The following is an 18,196-nucleotide window of genomic DNA, read 5'->3' on the forward strand; positions in this document are numbered from 1 at the left end:
TGCAGCTATGATGCTCTGAAGATAAAGGGCATTGGTGCTGATTGGTATAATTGGAAAATCAGACCAGCTGTCTAATTAGAGAATGTGTTCCCCTCACAGGCTAGTCCGTCATCCCTACAGATAATTTTCCTTATAAAAATTTCCTATTTAAAATTCATGTTTTGGGGACCATTTTTTCCTGAAAGTGTCCATCTTTGATTAAGACCTATTAGAGAATCTCTTAACTCTTTTGAAAAATATGCTTCATCTCCCTGTTAAAGTTGTCTGCCTGACCTTTAGTATGAGTTTTTTTTGCTTCAGCTTCCAGGCATTAATTACAGCTACTTTCCCACTGTACAACAGAGATGCTTCAGTATCTGATGAACACTTTGGAAATCAGTATAATCAAGAGATACTAGATGTTTGATAGGTATTTTGAGAGCAGACTATAATCAAGCAAAACAACAAAAAAATCTCTTAAAAAAACCCAAACAAATGTAAGCTTAATCAACTTGGTTTAGTTAGGAACACTTAATTTCTCACCAAAAAGCATTGATTTAATTGACCAGTCTTTCTCACAGAACTCTGAAGCAAACATCTCACTATGTTAACTCCCCTTAAAAATGAGAGATGTCATTATCTACATATTCAGAGATAATATTACACCACTTTTGAATGCTGCTCTTCTGTTAATATATTCTAGGATCTCCTAAATTCTTCTGGTGTCAGCACTAGAATGTTTAATACTGTTCTATCCTAGACCAAAATCACATTAGCACTAGAATGTTTAATAGTGCTCTATCTTAGACCAAAATCACATTGCTTTTGTCAGAGCAAAGACTAATAGTTGATGTTGGCAGAGGACAGTAACACAATAAGAGGGTTCCTTAAAAAAAATTATCTGAAGTACTTGTATTTCAATTAAAGGCTGTTATATCCTATTAAAATACATACTTACCTTTCTTAACTTTTTCACACCAACCATGCTTATTTCTGATTGGTTCATCTTTTTGGAAATCATACTTGATCAAATCAAATGGGAAAAAGAGCTAAGAGGGGGGGAAAAAAAGCGTCGTCAGTTATTCATCTACACAGTGACATCTGGTGGCAGCAGCTATAAGCAAGGAAACTTTTACCCCAGTCTTGCTCATCTAAACACAGAATGTAGTTTCATTTAAAACTGAAAACACTCTGTACGTAAACTTACACCATTTTCTGGAGTTAAGCAACATCAAAGAATTTTATGATGTTGTAACTTTCAAAAATACTTGAAGACATAGAACTGTAATTTTGTTATTTTTTTTAAGAGTAATTTATGGGATCCACCTATCAGTAGAAAAGTGTACACGAATCAGGATAATAGAAGCATACCTGGAATTTAACTGACATTTAATGGTGGTACCTGATATGAAAAGTATTCTTGGGGTATTCTGGCACATAAAACAACTGGCAAAGTAAAGACCTAAATCTCCTTACAAAGGGAAATATGCTTACTGCTGGGCTTTACTCTTGCTTACCTATCCTCAGTTCTTCCCTCAAGCTTTCTCAGGCTGGTGTATGGTGGGAAGTCTTATCACGAACATCAACAGAAGGATATATATTCCCATGCTATCTGACATGGTCATGTAGCTGTGCATGTTCCACAGTTACATCAGGGCTAGTTCTACATTCTTCTGAAATATTGTGAACACTTGAGTGCTGACACTGCTAATCTAACTGACTCCCTGATCATGTTTTACAACTAACCTTCCTCTTGTATATGGATCAGCAAGAATGTGGCTCTGAGGAAGCTGAAGGAGAGGGAAATATACTCTTATCAACACTAGAAATTGCAATACTGTTTTTCTCCAACACAGAGGATGTGAATCTTATTTCACTTCATTTTTCTACTGTGATATAAATCCAGATAAGACCTTTGAAAGACACTGACAGGTATCATATGCCTGATTCTACATGGACGACTCTGTTTGCAGTTACCATCCAGAGGTTTCAGTTGCCCAGTTTGGGATTCTGATTTCCTTTTTAAAAAAGAAGTGTATCAGCAATCTATTTAACAACAAGTCAAACCAAGAGTATACAATTATCTTCTCCTGGAGAAATCCTGGCAATCAGAGAAAACAGTTTTAAAAACATAAATATGCACCTGCGTTCCTCACAATAAAGAAATGTGATATAATTTGAGGATGGTGATAGGAACATGAGTGAAGGTTAGGATGCTAAAACATAAACCTCTTTGCTTTTCTGCAGCTAATTTGGATGAAGAGTTGCCTCACTATTTTATCTTAATTTGAAATGTTGCTGAAGTTATATCACATAATTTTGTTTTCAAGGAAGTCTGAATAAATAGCAACTTGAATCAAATATCAAGCACACAATATCAGCTTCATATGAACAAACTTATTTAACCAAATCTTTTTAATGTGTCTTCCTTTTATCATAAGTCTGAAACAAAAAGATATTCTTAATACTTGACCAAAGGAACATGGTCATAGCATGCAAAATCAATTAATGATTAATTTACTCCCTAAAGCACCATGTAAATGTATCAAACAAAAAACATCATTTATGCAGCTGAAACTTAAAATGAACTAACCTGCGACATTATTGTCTATTACTATGCTACCTGCATGTTATCTAGCAACAGCATCCCACCCCTATATGCCTTTTTTTTTCTTTATTGGAAATATTTGGGGTTAAATATTATTTTCAAAATAACTCTGAAATTCCTAAAGTTTCCACTTACAGTGAATGCTTACAGAACCTTCATCAGACGACAAAGATCACAAGCTATCACTTTGCATTTAATCATTTTAGAGACAAATATTGTTGAATTCTGTGGGAGAACATCTGTTTCCAAAACAAAGTGTTACATGTAACAATTCTAAGCATCTTAAAAAAGTGAAATGCAAGGAAAAAAAATAATTCTGGAGTATACTTTCATCATATCTTACAAAAGCTTTTAAAATATATTTATAATACATTCTTATGCTTTAAAGAATAGAAGTATATGTCCTCTGTACAGTTGTTTTGTTTGCCAAAGTAAACAAAACCAAGAAAAATACTTTTAAAAGTCATGCTTGATACTAACTGAATCATCACATACTATAATAAAATACCCTAGAATACAGTTGAAGTACCTTAGATTATTTTAGTTCAAAACCAGTCAAAGGAGCAGAAACAACACTCATTTTCCTTGGCCAATGAACTTAAGAGTTTCCATTGCTTGGATTAGGACATTCCAATGTTTCTCCTGTGAATCCAGTTTTCCAGGGTCGTAAATCTAACTTATTTACCTTTAAACCAAAAAGTATCTCTTACGCCACTTAAATTCTATGACTACATGAAAAAAGTGTGTAACATTAATTCTGCATTGCTGTGTAAAAGACAAAATATATATGTTGAAATAATTTATGATCTGTTATAAGATTTAAACATTTCTCAGCTTAAAGCTGGTTTTGAGTTATGAGTAAGAGAGATTTAGACTCTTGTAATAGTTGGGATACTTATACTTAAAATAATGAAAAAATACATTTATAAATACAGACTGGAATTTTTTTTACATGCTGTTTTTTCAGGTGTACTTGCCATGGGTTATTTTTAGCCCTTCTTACAAGCTTCACTGTATCGCACTAGTCCCACTCTCCCATGGCATGTTCTCTGCCATCACTCAGAATTTATTTTAGGGTCAGAAAGAGATTTATATATATATTTGATAGACATGACTGAGAGTCTTACAGATTTTTTGCCATATCACATTTGTATAAATACACATAATGTATGTCTTATATAATAAAATTTTAATAAAATCAATCAGTAACTATATACATATGTACACCAGATGTAAATACAGTAATATATTACTATGTGAATCTATCATTATTTTCTGTGTAAAGCCAGCTAAAAAGCTATTCAGAGGCTTTTACTTTTCCATTCATTGACTCTGTATGAACATCCTTATTGAAGGATTTATTCATATAGCACAGTGATGCTTCCAAGCACATGAACCAATGCCTCTTACATGAAGAGTATAGTGTAAAAATACACAAATGCAAACAAGAGCACTCCTTTGAGTTAACATCTCACACACAGTGGCTTCTTGGATGTCTGGCAACTGTTGTAACTTTCATCTCTTTCTTCCCATTACCTTGTATCTTCCAATATATGAAAGTAAATGTGTTCTGTAGAACCTTAATATTTCTCACAAGTATTTGTCCCCAGCCCTTGGTAGTTACTGACAGAAAAGTTACTTTGCTCATTCTAAGAGCTTAATTTCTCATTTAAAGCTGTAACTTTTGGCTGCATTTCACCTTTAGAAACTGCCATTGGCATCACATAGAGCAGAAATGCCTTCCTTTTCTTTTTACCCTGCTAAAAATACTATGCTTTAAACCTACCTACTATTATTCCCATTATACTCTCGGTAAATGTCTATATGGGGTTTTATACTGCATTTACTTCATTTCAACTGTGCAATTATGCCAACAGAAAGAGAGTAAGTTACTTCCTTCTCCTTCTGCGTATCATATATATGAACATAGAGGCCTCTTCTCTTTCTCAATTCTCTCTCTATTCCCAGTTTAAGAAATAGGTGTTAGGTAAATCCCTAACATAGAGAATATGTCTCCCAAACATAAAGAATACATCTAAGGGTATCCTCATATTATCACATGTGTTAAGAGAATAATGCTTCAGAAGTTGTTGGAGCATTTGTTTGAAGAAGCAAAAACAACAACCAACCAACCAACCAACCACCCAACCAAAAACAAAAAAAAAAACCACAAAACCCACAAACAAAAAAACCACAGGCACTGGATGGCTGTGCCTTGTCTCTGCCATTCTCTGTTTTCCAGCAGAAGAAAGTCTCGCTTTCCAATTTCAGATCATTTATGATTCAGCAAATTAGAAATAAAGGTGCTCTCCTTTACATATTGCTAGAAGTCCAGCAGATGTCTTTCAGATTGAAGTAAAACAAGCACAGTAACTACCCCTGACAATGCATTAATAATCTTCAACCTTTAAAATGTTTTTAAATAACCCACAACAAATGCCTGTAGTAAGAATAAAGTAGTCTGAAACTTCCTTGATTTAGAAGAGATTTGGGGCAGTTGTATTCCCCCATAAAATGGGTCATATAATCCACTCACCTGGCTAAACATATTATGTTCATGTAATCAAGGCAAAGTAGTTTGTCTCTGCATCGAACCTGGTTTTCCATGACAACCTTCATTCTCTTCCTTCTCAAACTCTACAGTCATACAATGCCAAATATATATACCCTGGGGGAAAGGCTGGGATCCAACACAACTCAGGTCCCTCGGAGAATGGCAGTAGCTAAATACTGAACCTGCTCACAAATAACTTGCCTTGGGCACTCTCCTTGTAAGAGAAATTATGGAAATAACCAAAGTCTTACTAGGGAAAAGAAACTGTAGAAAAAGGCATAATAAAACTGATTTCAAATGAAGCCAAATGCAATGAATGTTTTTTTCTAGTTCTTTCCATATTATGACTTTTCCATATTCACACTGAGTAAACAAGGGGATGACCCATAACTATCTTAGCAGACTATACTGATGTTTCCATAGATTATAACAGTTCCAACTTGGAATAGTATAGATAATATAGAAAAGATGTCTAGTGAGATCAAGTATTCAGTTACAACTACATTTATTTTTAACTGCAGTTTGCATGAGCTATTTTTACTCCTAATCTGCAGTGACTGACTCAAATCATAAGCCCCACCATTAAAGAGGAAAAAGTAACATGTTGCATGTGCAAAAAGACACCCTTCCTTTTGGAAACACAAACAACATATGCTATTGACATATGAAGCGCCCCTATTAATACATGCAAAACCCCAACATTACTTGATTAAAAATAGAGATACTTAAATCAATAAATAGGTAATTTGAAGTCTAAACCTTTATCTGCTGTAACCTTTACATGATATTTCCAAAAGGTTAATGAATTATGTCATAACACAATCAAAAGTTCTGAAATATTGAAAAAGTTTTACTCAGGTTTGGAACAAAGGTAACATTTGATGACATTTAATTAAGAAAAAAAGAAGTTTTAAAATAATTAAAGCATGGTTATAAAAGTCTGAAACAAAAATCAACATCCGTTCTAAGGTTCCTGATTCACCTACGACTATGTAAATTCGAGATTCCTCATTTTCTGTAGTGGATCTCTAGCATTCTAGACATCAGCACTTGATGTCCACTGTGCATACTACAGAGTGTAAGTCATGTAGACCAGAGAATAAGCAGAGTCAGTCTGCTTAAATTCCTGAGCTCTCAACAGTTTCTGAAAAACACACTAGCTTTTTCAGTGTTTTCCTGAGTGTTTCCAAGTTCCTCCCTCCAGTCTAGCTTCCTGTCCCAGAAGTGAAGAATTCCTCTGGCCCTGAGTTGCAAACTAGTCTGCAGTCATTATAATGGGAAATGGGATGATGCTTAATTGAAGTTGTGGACCCTGGAACATATGCTACCTAGAAAACGATTTGCATGTCATAAGAAGATACATCTGAGTATTTTTACACCATTCTCTGAAAAAAAGTTTTGTCAGGATGTTTTACTATTAGTTCTCAGGACCACAGATGCCACTTAAGCCAGCAGGATTTGTATATGTAGACAGGTACCTCAGTATAGATAGATGTATATATATATCATTTAATTCACGAATTCTAGGCAATGCATTTAGTCCTATTTATTTCAACACAAGTAAAAATTGGTGTAAATAACAACATAATGTTGAATACTGAGTTTCCTTGCTAGAAAACCTTTCTAAATCTTGCATATTATTAGCTAAGGCTTGGGATACATGTTACTTGCTGAATTCTTAAACCATTTAAGAGATGGTATTAATAGCACCCAAAGGGAAAAATCTATCTATGAATTTCAAGCTGAAATAAGTTCTTCAGTTACCCAGAAGGATGAAGGAAAAGCCACAGTATGTGACATAAAGACTATGTATTCCTTTTCTCCAAGACATGTAACTCCCATTGTCAAAGCTGATGAAAAACGCATCAGAGGCTATTGAATAAGTAGTGAAAGAAATCCGTGCTTTTTCTAGTTTTAATAACCTAGAACAAACCAAATAAATATAGCAGATTTGGTAGATAAATAGGGTTAGATTTTTAAATTAATATCCTTGGCAAGTATTGTCTGTCACAATTACTCAACAATGATTATATTTGTATTATGTTACCTTTGGAATTTCTGAAAAATGATATAGACTAGATGTTGTTTGAGTTGATGTTTAATTGCACTTGCATATAAAATATCTCATTGTGTCTGTCTGTCTGTTATTTTAACTATTAATTCCCATGCCAAATATTTACATAGTAATATTCATAATAAATACGTTTTTTGAAAACTACTCTAAATATGATCCGTAGAACACTAACTCAGGAGGAATACTTATATGTTTATTTTGCAGCTAATGAGTTCTTACATATTAAAACAAATCCAACTTCCTCTTTTATCCTTTAATACAGAGATTTGAAATGATACTTGGAACCTACTAAAGATAGTCAGAAGAGCAAGGCTTTTTGCCTCTTGAACCTTAAGAAAAAACTGTTACTGCTGAAAGTGTAACTGGGTTGGGTGCTAAGTACTAATCTGCAGTACTTTGGCAACCAAGATTTTACAGAGGGTAATTAAGTCAGAAAATTTACTTTGGACTTATTACTGCAACTCCATTTGGTTGCACAGACCAAGTCCTGTGGTCAAACTGAGCAATATTTTACCTTTATCAAAGTAAAATGTAAATCAATAGTCACCTTATAAAAGAAATTGGTGCGTCCAACAGATCCAATTTTTTCTGTGTGATTCATGAAACAAATATTTCCTTCAGTAGCACCATAAAACTCACAAATCTTAACAGAACCAAATCTGTTCTTAAAATCCCTCCATACATCATTTCTTACTCCATTTCCAACTGCTAATCGAACTTTGTGATTTTTTTCTCCTTCCTTCTGTTAAAAAGAAAAAAAAAGAAAACATAATTTAAAATACAATATACTGGTAAATTCATTTGATCGGTGCATGTACCTTCTTTAAATACACCAAGTATAAACAACAACAAAAACCAATCAAAAAGGAAGGCTGCCATAGCTCACCAACAGCTACAATGTAGCAAACTGTAAGAAACCCCCTATTATCTTGTTGACCAAGCAAATAATTTCTTGAATAATGGCTACATTAATTTATATAAATGCTTCCATGTTTTTAAAGTTGCTTCATCTCATTCTGTTTCCACTCAGAGGAATCAGAAAACTGGGAAGAACAGAGACGTTATTTCTGTCAAGGGACTGAAGTCAGCAGAGATTTATGATTACTTTCTTGTGTGTTCAGATTTCACACACTTGTAATATCTGTTCCTTCCCACACACTGTATATGAGTCATCTTCTGTATTTCTTTCAATATTAAGACTTGCAAGGCTTTGTTCTGTGTAACTTGGAATACGTTATTTCTTGGTGATCTTGAGTTACTGTTGTAAACTTCCATGTTTTATTACAAGAAACACAATTGTACATGTTCATCCAGTTCAATGAGGCTCTCTAATTTTATGAATGCGTTCCCAAACCTTGAGATTGCATGGAGCACCTTTAAAATACAATCAGATTTCAGCTGAAGTATCAGAAGGCAAAAAAATCTAAATTGTTGGTTTGGTTTGATTTTAATTTCACACGTTTGAAAATTAGGCTCCCTTTTTAATCATTGCAAGAAGTGGAAATACAGAATGCCCTATAAGTGAGACAGTGCAAAATAAATAAAGGCATGTTACCATATACCTTTAGAACTGCATAGCACTCTGGTACCGCAACACTGTCAGTATATACTTCTATTATGTACACTTACACATATGTATGCAAACACCTGTCTATATATAGGTGCACATACATGCACAAATTCACACTGTTTATATATTTATATGTGTGTGTATTTATAAGTCCACATACATCTAATACAGAAAGCAAATAGTCCCTATTTTCTGTTCTTCTAGTCTAGTTTCCTTTTCCCTTTCCAACTCTAGTCCAGTATGAAATAGGTATGTCTCTGTAATGAAAATCCATTTTAGCAGCTTTAATGTCACAGAATACCACAGCAAACTAGTTCTGTGAAGAGATCTGGTCAGCTGGCTGAAACAGGAATCTTTAAATATTTGGAATATTAAAACCAGTGAAGTTTCTACTGATTACATAAACAAGAGTGCTCCCCAGAGGCTTACATCTTGGCCAAATTCAGTTTCATGAGGACAACGAATTTTCACTCCTGTAACAAAAACCGCAAACATAGTGAAATTTTAAGTTCCTTCTCTAAATCACAAAGACTGACCTCTTTGAAACCACTGACTCATAGAAAGATAAAAAGTCCTCTACTGAGCTTTGGAGCCTTTCTGTTGGAAATTAAGTCTTCTTGCTGGAATGACTCAGCAAGGAACTCACCTACTTTGCTAGATGAACATAGCTCTTGGCAGATCACAATCTGAGGCATTATCCTATTTTACCTCATAACTACCTCACAGGCCTTCCTTCATCACTAACCATTCTGTTTCTACAACCCAATTCTTCCTTTTTCCCTTCTCCTCTCCTACCTTAGTTCAGATGCAAAAGTAACTTCTAACCACATAAACACACATTTCACTGCTTTCATGTTAAATCATTATTAGCAGGTGCTTCATTACAGTGTACAATGAAACTGACCAGGGACATAGCCTTGAATAAAGTGGCTGAAAATTGCCCATAGATGTTATTTTTGGAGAAGTTTGATTTTTTAGCTTTCAACTTCAGATGCAATATCACAATGCAACAGTGTAGATTTGCATATATCTGAAATAATAAGGTCACATTCAAAAATAATGTACTTTCAATAATCAAAAGGTATTCCTTTTTTGTAAGAGTGCTACTTTGAACTTTATTAGGAAACCTTTTAACTCTTTTTCTTGTTTTTTTTCATTCTTCCACACAAAAAAATTGTCCACCATCTTTAGAATATTCCAGTCAGCTCAACTTAAAAATTTTCCAAAGATGGTTATTTTTCTTACAGTTTCATTACTAAACTGAAATTAACCTGTCAGTAACTGAACCGCAGTTACCCTTGCTGATGCCACTGAATTATTTAAATGTACTGCCTCTTCTAAGAGAGGAAAAACAGCACAAGAGATTCTTTCACAGAAATCCTTTGTTCCACATTGAACAGAAGAGACAGACACATGCATATATATATACACATGTACTAATTAAGTGGTCCATTCATCAGGCTAGGAACATTCAAATTCTCTAGAGACCAATTTAATAAGCAGGTAAGTTTGCTTCAATTATTTAGACTTTAAGAAAAATAAAAACATTGATAGCTGCTTGCTGCAAAGCCACTGTCTAGGATGGACTAGGAAGAAGTGGCCTAAATGGATTTTAAATTATTTTTTCCAAAAGAGCAATTACAGCCTCATTTATACCTTCAATTCCTCATGTTATTTTGGATGGTTTATATTACTACAGCACCAAGTTGTTTCTGTAGTGGAAAATACACAGAATAAACTTGACAGGTTAGCATTCTATTATGCTTGCAATGTTAACACCTATCCACAATACAGTACATGACTATCTCACTGACATATTGAGAGAAGTGTTCTCTTAATACATTCAGCCCTATTGCAAAAATACAAAAAAGGTGTATGATATGATCAAGAACTAATTAGAGCAAATTTTCCTAAAAAAAAGATCAGTAATTTACTTCTTCACAAAGAAGGCAAAATTTCTTTTATGCTGCATTACTGCAACTTCTGTATTTGTGATTTAGTCAGCTCCATCACAGTTGTATGATTGTTGATCTAAGACTCCCTGTAGAGTACTGCAGGGCTTTCTGAGGAAAAGGCACTAAAACTGTCATGCATTTAGCAGTCTTCCAACTGCAAGAACGGAAAGTACATGTAATTTAATTTCCTAGCAGGTTTAATAGGTATGAAGAGAATGATTATAATGACAGAAACTTTAAACAGTGATGTCACATTAGTTTCACATGTGAGTAAATTTATATAGCTATGGTTTACATATTTTTACTTAATCTGTAGAACTCATACATGACATGAATTCCTTTTAGCTTTTCATGCAACTAACTTTTAATGGAAAGTGAATCAGTGAATAAAATTAGGCCATTTTAATATATTTTTCATTAACAGGTCTACATGTTCATCATATGTATTATCATCCAGATCACTGCCAACTCTAAGCATGTTAGTATCCATGGCCATTGTGGCCGAAAACTTATGCAATAAATAAGAGAAGGGAAAGAAAAGGGATGATAGTTTCAACATAGACACCTGGTTGAGTGATGCACATTTAGAGTACCCTAATACATGAGATGAAAAATAAATGAAATATGCAGGAACATATGCTTTAAACAAGCTATGGCACTAAACAGTCATACTTTGAATTTCTGCCATATTCAGATGCCTCATCAAATAGCTTCTCTGTGGTATAGCAGACAGAATTACAGGAGCAGGAGGAATTCCAAGAAATCACCTTGTACATATCTCTCATCATAAGCTCTGCTCTATCCATGCCATTCTCAACTCCTGAACAAGCTGTGTCACGTCAGTAAGCTATCCCAGCAAGAGCTGGTATGCAGTGACTGGCTACATGCACATTCTATGCCTGCTGTAACAGCATAGTACCTAACACTTTCTTCACTAAAAGCTGTATTTCCTCACAATATCTCACTTATGAAGGACTCAGTGCCTTGCCCTGATCAACTACCACAAATAAGTTCAAACAATGCCTGTCCTCTGAGAAGTTGTTTATGCTTTGTGTTTCTGAATGTGATTGATAGTTCTGTACAGAAAATTAGGGAAACAGATTTTAGAATAACAAAACATTAGAACGTATTTCCAAGGTTTTTTAAAAATGACTGTTGATTTTCCCACACTATTTTCTTCTCTTACAGATGATTCTGAAATAAATTGTTATCCATTTATAAAAATATAGTTGAAATTTTTTTTCAATGCCTTTCTGAAGTATTACTAAGCAAGACCTGTTATTACCTTACACTTGGACTTTTCTTCAGTTTATTCTGCTTAGATCTTTGAACCCTGTACCAAATATCTGCATAAATCATAAATCAGTTCTGACAGACTACTTCTCCATTTTGAATGCTTGCTTCATTTGTATAGTAATTAATTGACAAGTCAGGATCTGCCTTATTACACTAAATACCACAAACCTGGATTTTTCCATATGCCAGACTTTTCTTCTTAAGTGTTCTTTGTAAACTATGCGGACTACCTGCATGATTAAGTTGTTGATAAAAGACATGCCTTTCAAAGTGCCATCAACAGTATATTAAATGGTGAAGGAAGGATTCATGACTGCAGCTAGTTAAAATGCACTTCTTTTTTAAATTGCTTCAATTTTAAATTGCTTCATTTTTAAATTGCTTCAAATTTGAGTTGCTTCAAAGGAATAGAAGAAAACAGGTTCATTGTCCTACTCCTACCACTTCTGCAGCAGGAAAAGCCACATAGAGAGAAGCAAATGCAACTTCAAGCAAAGGTAGCATGAAATGTTTCCTGTGTTTTAGCCTTGATGAAACTATAATTAATGTCAGGGCATAAGAAATGCAAACACCTGTTAAATATAAAATATGATGGACACCACACAGGATTTACATTCATCTATTGACACATTAGCCCTGAAAAAAGGGTCATTGGGTAGTTAGTAGGGAGACTATAAGAGAGATACCCTACTGCAATTACGATGACACATGTAATAAATTCTTCAAGACGCATGCTTACAAGGACTTTCCAGTAATGTTTAACTACAAATTACAACTAGATTTTTTGAGCAAAATACATACCCAAATTTAAAAATACAGGTAAAAGAAAACAGGAAGGGTGCTGTAGAGATGCACTGTAAGAAAGGAACAGGAATTCTAGGAAGAGAACATAGCCTTCCAGTTCAGGAACTGGATGGTTGCTGTTTGGTATATCTCACTCTCACTACTCTTTTATTAATCAATCTCCTGATAAACTAATAGGATTAGATCCTAACACGAGTTTTCTACCTTTAGCTCTTCTAATAGGAAATGTTTTCTTTAGCTGAATTTCTATTTCCTTGGAAAGTATCTGCCAACAAAAAAGTCACTTTTTTCTGTATTTTACCCAGTAATTTTGGCGGTTGTCCTAGAAGCCCACAAGCCAAAATAAAAAACTTTCCAAAGATCAATTAATAAAATTAAAGCATGCACATCTTATTTCTTGTGCTCCACATTGCACACAGTATTCTGTGAGCAATAGGAAGCTTCCCTTTGTGGAAGTATGACTGTGGTTTCAAAGTTTTACTCTCAGGACATTTTCTGCATGACGGCACTGCCTTAACCCAAAAGATGAATATGTAAGAAAAGAAGATGGAAGGAAATTGTTTAAGATATGTGACCTCTTAAAGAGTCAGAAAAGTCTTGACCCACCATGCTAACAATGACGTCATAATTAGCCTTCAGTGCTGTTTTGGGTATGGAAAACCAATGCTTCCTAAGGCCTAAGGGAATCTACGAATATTGCAGTAAACTTTTCCAGGAAGAAAACCTGAAAAACCATTATTAGTGGGAAGAATGAGAAAGCAGACACAGAATCATCATATGGATGGAGTCTAAGAGAGGTATGTCAGTACATTAAAATATCAGAAGGTGATAGAATGGATGGGATTATAATCTGGTTTCAAACCCACCTGTTATAAATAATACTGTTGTTGTAGCCATGGAATTTCAAAACACAAAGTTTATTGGATACACAGTTTTTTTTTCCTCCTGATACCCTCAGTAAATAAAATTGTAGTGACATACAGAGATTTTTCAGAAGCTTCAAATGGAAGGTATAGGGGTGGTTGTCTATAACTGTGACACATAACTTTTTTAAGGGTGTTTAATTTTTATGCTGAAAACCTGCAAGGCACTCGAAAAATTTCTGCTCCACATTTTACTGATAAGAGAAAGACCTATTTCCAGTCCTGAACTTAAATTGAGCTAAATTTAATGGGGAATAAAATGTAATGTGAAGTAAAACCTGCATTGTAGGGAAGTGCCTGCTGATTCATTTTTCCTTCCTTACCTATCAAATTCCCTCCCTTTGAACCAACCTGTTTCTGGGTGCAAGACAGTGCTATCCTACATTTGTAAATCCCATTCTTAGATCCCTTACCACAACACTTGAGTCAACAGCAGGGAAATAAATGTTTATTCTGTTTGCTTATCGCAGCAGTACTGACTTACTTGTTTTCTCCCTCTAAATTACTATTGTTCTAATAAAGATGAGTTTTAACACAATAAATCCCTAAGCATCTTTTCTAAAGTCACTTCAGAGAGCTTAATCCCATGGCCAAACTGGACCTAGTGAAGAGACTGTCTTGCTTCAGCTTAACAAAATAAAGCTTGAAAGCTGATATCCATGGTCTGACACACTTGCGGTAACCCAAAGGAGACATTGACGCCAAAGGATGAGACAAGGGGGCGCAAAATCACAAAATGGAATATAGAAACCTTTAGAATTAGATTTAAGTAATGTTAAGTTTGATGGCTTTGTAACAGTAGCAGTGGAAAATTACTGAGGTGCACGATACATAGAGAAAAAAAAATAAGAGTACAGCTAGAGAACATACTGAGAATTCTCACAAGATAAATCATTATAGTTGTGACATAGTTTAAGAAAAACAGTCTAGAAGAACAGGACACAGGGATAAGGAGTAGCTGGGAACCGCAAGTGTCCAGGATGGGCTACAGTTAAACTAACTGATAAGTAGGAGGATAGGAGGATTATTATGTCTCTGGTGCTAACGAACCAATTAAACCGGTATGAGCATCTACTGCGCATGCTTCAAAGGCTGCCAGAAGTGATGAAGATTGTTGGAGGAAGTAAACGACCCTCAGAGACCACCACCACAATTCTGTATGCATGCGGGGAACTTTCTGGAAAATGATGTAATCCATACATAGCCTCATGAATATGTATGTATGCCCAGTGGCTACAAAAGGACGGCTTGTGTGGCAATGGGGAGACACATGTTAGGAGGAGCTATCCCCCGTGTCTCCCGGCGCCGCAATAAAGAATACCTGCTTGTCAGCTTGAAAACTTTGCTGGCAAGTTTGTTCCTGGAGTTTTCTCCGAATCAAGGATAACATTGTTTCAACACCACGTGGGCATAAAACAGGACAGATATTAAAAGAAAATTTCTAAGCAATGACATAATTAATCATGAAACAGATTTTGAATGCAAGTAGAAATAAACTCTGTTTTTATACAGCACTTACCAAGTTGATGTAAGATATCATACATCATGCAATTAATGTCATAACATATGACAGCTTATGAGAGAAGAAGATAGGACATAATGATTAAGAAAACTGACTCTAGCCTTTGTTTGTAAATCACTTCAGGATTCAATTGTCCTTTACAGAAAAAAAGGAAAAAGAAGCTGCATTACCATTCATATATTTCTAAAAGCTCCAGGATGCAATGCTTTAAATAGATTACTGCTTCAAATCTGAAATAAATCTGCAAGTGCATTAGAAAGATTTTTATACACTTTAAAATTTTAAATATGTGGCAACCTTCTATGGGAAGTATATCCACAGATTAGTAGAGAATTATTTCCAAGACCTTTCTTTAGACAGCATTTAGGGAGCTCTGCTATGCTCTGACAGACCGGTCAGTCTCACCTCTGTGCCTGGCAAAATCTTGGAGCAGATTCTCCTGGAAGGCATGCTAAGGCACATGAAAATCAACAAGGTGCTTGGTGACAGCCAGCACGGCTTCACTAAGGGGAAATCCTGCCTGGCCAATTTGGTGACCTTCTATGATGGGGCTAAGGAACTGATGGACAGGGGTAGAGCAGTTGAGGTTATCTACCTGGACTTGTGTAAAGCGTTTGACACTGTCCCACATGACATCCAATTGTCTCTAAATTGGAGAGATCTCAATTTGATGGATGGACCACTCGGTCGATAAAGAACTGACTGGATGGCCACACAAAAAGAGTTGTGGTCAATGGCTCAATGTCCAGCTGGAGACCAGTAACGAGTGGTGTCCCTCAGGGATCCGTGTTGGGACTGGAGCACCTCCCGTATGAAGACAGGCTGAGAAAGTTGGGGCTGTTCAGGCTAGAGAGGAGAAGGCTGCGTGGAGACCTCATAGCAGCTTTCCAGTATCTGAAGGGGGCCTACATGGATGCTGGGGAGGGTCTCTTCATTATGGACTGTAGTGATAGGACAAGGGATAATGGGTTAAAACTGAAACAGGGGAAGTTTAGATTGGATATAAGGAGGAAATTCTTTCCTGTTAGGGTGGTGAGGCACTGGAATGGGTTGACCAGGGAGGTTGTGAATGCTCCATCCCTGGCAGTGTTCAAGACCAGGTTGGATGAGGCCTTGGGTGATATGGTTTAGTGTGAGGTGTCCCTGCCCGTGGCAGGGGGGTTGGAACTTGATGATCTTAAGGTCCTTTCCAACCCTAGCTATTCTATGATTCTATGATTCTATGCTGTACCTTTGAAATTTCATAGATCACTGTTAAGAGACTTTGAGCAATGTCAGCCAACAAGATCAGGTTATTAATCTGCTGAATATTCTCTTTCACTAGACTGGTTATATTCTCAGTGCAGAATCCATTTCATAGCTACTGATGGCTACTAGCTATCAATGCTGGTTCTTTTATTTTCAAAAGACTTATATGATCAAAAGACTGCAAAAAAAAGAGTTTGAAAGGCATGAGAATTACTCTCTTACTTAGGAGCCTAGCAAAATTTATGAACATCATATAATGCTAGTTCTTTGTGCTCAAACATGAGGAAAAAAAACAACTTCATTTACTAAGAAATGTTCTTTCCAGACAATAGATCACTAAGTCAAGCTGGATGCAGAAGAGGTTTCTGATGCATTCTACTGCAAAAATGTCTTTACTTTTGAAGACATTTAGAAGACACAAGAGCTGCTGTGTTGCAGAATGATTCTAAGAGCAGGACCATAGAGTTCTGGAGGACTGTGCAAGCAAGGCAGGGGGTGGCCCCCACAGGTAGCCAGAGACCAGACCTGGGAGGGGAATGTGGAGGAAGCTGTGGGGGGCTAACCAATACTGTTGTGCCAAGAAGGAGTGGCTGAATACCACTCCTATATATGTGTGAACTGCGTCACAAATAAAGTAGAAGTTGCTTATCACCCATATTGGGTTGGCTTGTCTGCTTCTCCTCGCCGCTTACAAATGGCGCCCGAACAGGGACGCGGACTACAGGGCCCTGGTCGCTGGGGACCCAGATTACAGGGCCCCGGCTAGCGGGGACCCGGGATACAGGGCCCCGGTCGACGGGGACCCGGATACAGGGCCCCTACTAGCGGGGACCCGGAATACAGGGCCCCAACTAGCGGGGACCCGGGACACAGGGCCCCGACTAGTGGGGACCCGGGATACAGGGCCCCGACTAGCGGGGACCCGGATATAGGGCCCTGGTCGACAGGGACCCAGATACAGGGCCCCGGTCGACGGGGACCCGGATACAGGGCCCCGGCTAACGGGGACCCGGATACAAGGCCCCGGCTAACGGGGACCCGGAATGGCGAGTGAGCGGCGCCGGCGGCAGCGGCCAGGAAGCGCGGGCAATGCTGCTGCGGTGGCGTGATGGACCCGGGTGCTTGGACTAACCGAAAGGAGTCCGCCGCTGGGGCGAACCAGACACTGCTGCGTCGGGAGGCCGATCTGGAGACCGAGGTTACAGGACGACCCAGAAGAAGACGATCCGGAAAAGGCTGGCCATAAAAATGGACCAAGAGGTAGCCCTGGACTTATTACAGTGCTTTTTATAAAAGCGGGGAACTGAGCCCTGGACTTTTTACAATGCTTTTTATAAAAGCGGGGAATTGAGCCTGAGACTCTAAAGCAGCTAGCAGGTCTCGTGGCTGTAGGGAAGGCTAAGGGATTTTTTGCAGATCCTAATACAATATTTGAGGAGAGTGAGTGGTGAAAGTTTGGTGATGAACTATTTGACTCAGTGCTTAATGATTATAAAAAGGCAAAGAAACTCGGTAAACCACGGAGGGAAGTAATGAACTGTATAAAAAGATACAAGGCAGAAAACTGCCGCGGTAGCAATGAAGAAACTAGGAACAGACGTCCCCGGTCGGTTGAAACCAGGGGAAGATTACAACTCGTTCCCCCCAGCTCGCGGGAGCACAG

At 36.9% G+C, this 18,196-nt stretch overlaps 1 protein-coding gene across 4 annotated transcripts in view; it reads right to left on the minus strand.

Annotated features, from left to right (window-relative positions):
- SLC27A6 (solute carrier family 27 member 6) overlaps nucleotides 1-18,196 on the minus strand; it is a 43,426-nt gene that overhangs the window by 7,919 nt on the left and 17,311 nt on the right. For 2 of the 4 annotated variants that reach the window (XM_057404377.1, XM_057404375.1), the window contains 2 exons: nucleotides 7,763-7,957; nucleotides 938-1,028 (listed from right to left, as the gene is read on the minus strand). In XM_057404377.1, the coding sequence (XP_057260360.1) occupies nucleotides 938-1,028; nucleotides 7,763-7,957 (286 nt within the window). The remainder of the gene's footprint in view (nucleotides 1-937; nucleotides 1,029-7,762; nucleotides 7,958-18,196) is intronic. The other 2 variants (XM_057404376.1, XM_057404379.1) reach the window with 2 other exon arrangements.

This window comes from Pezoporus wallicus, unplaced genomic scaffold, assembly GCF_028554395.1.
Source record: "Pezoporus wallicus isolate ANWC-B61680 ecotype Strahan unplaced genomic scaffold, APGP_CSIRO_Pwel_v1 contig_7293, whole genome shotgun sequence".
Taxonomy (NCBI): Eukaryota; Metazoa; Chordata; class Aves; order Psittaciformes; family Psittacidae; genus Pezoporus; species Pezoporus wallicus.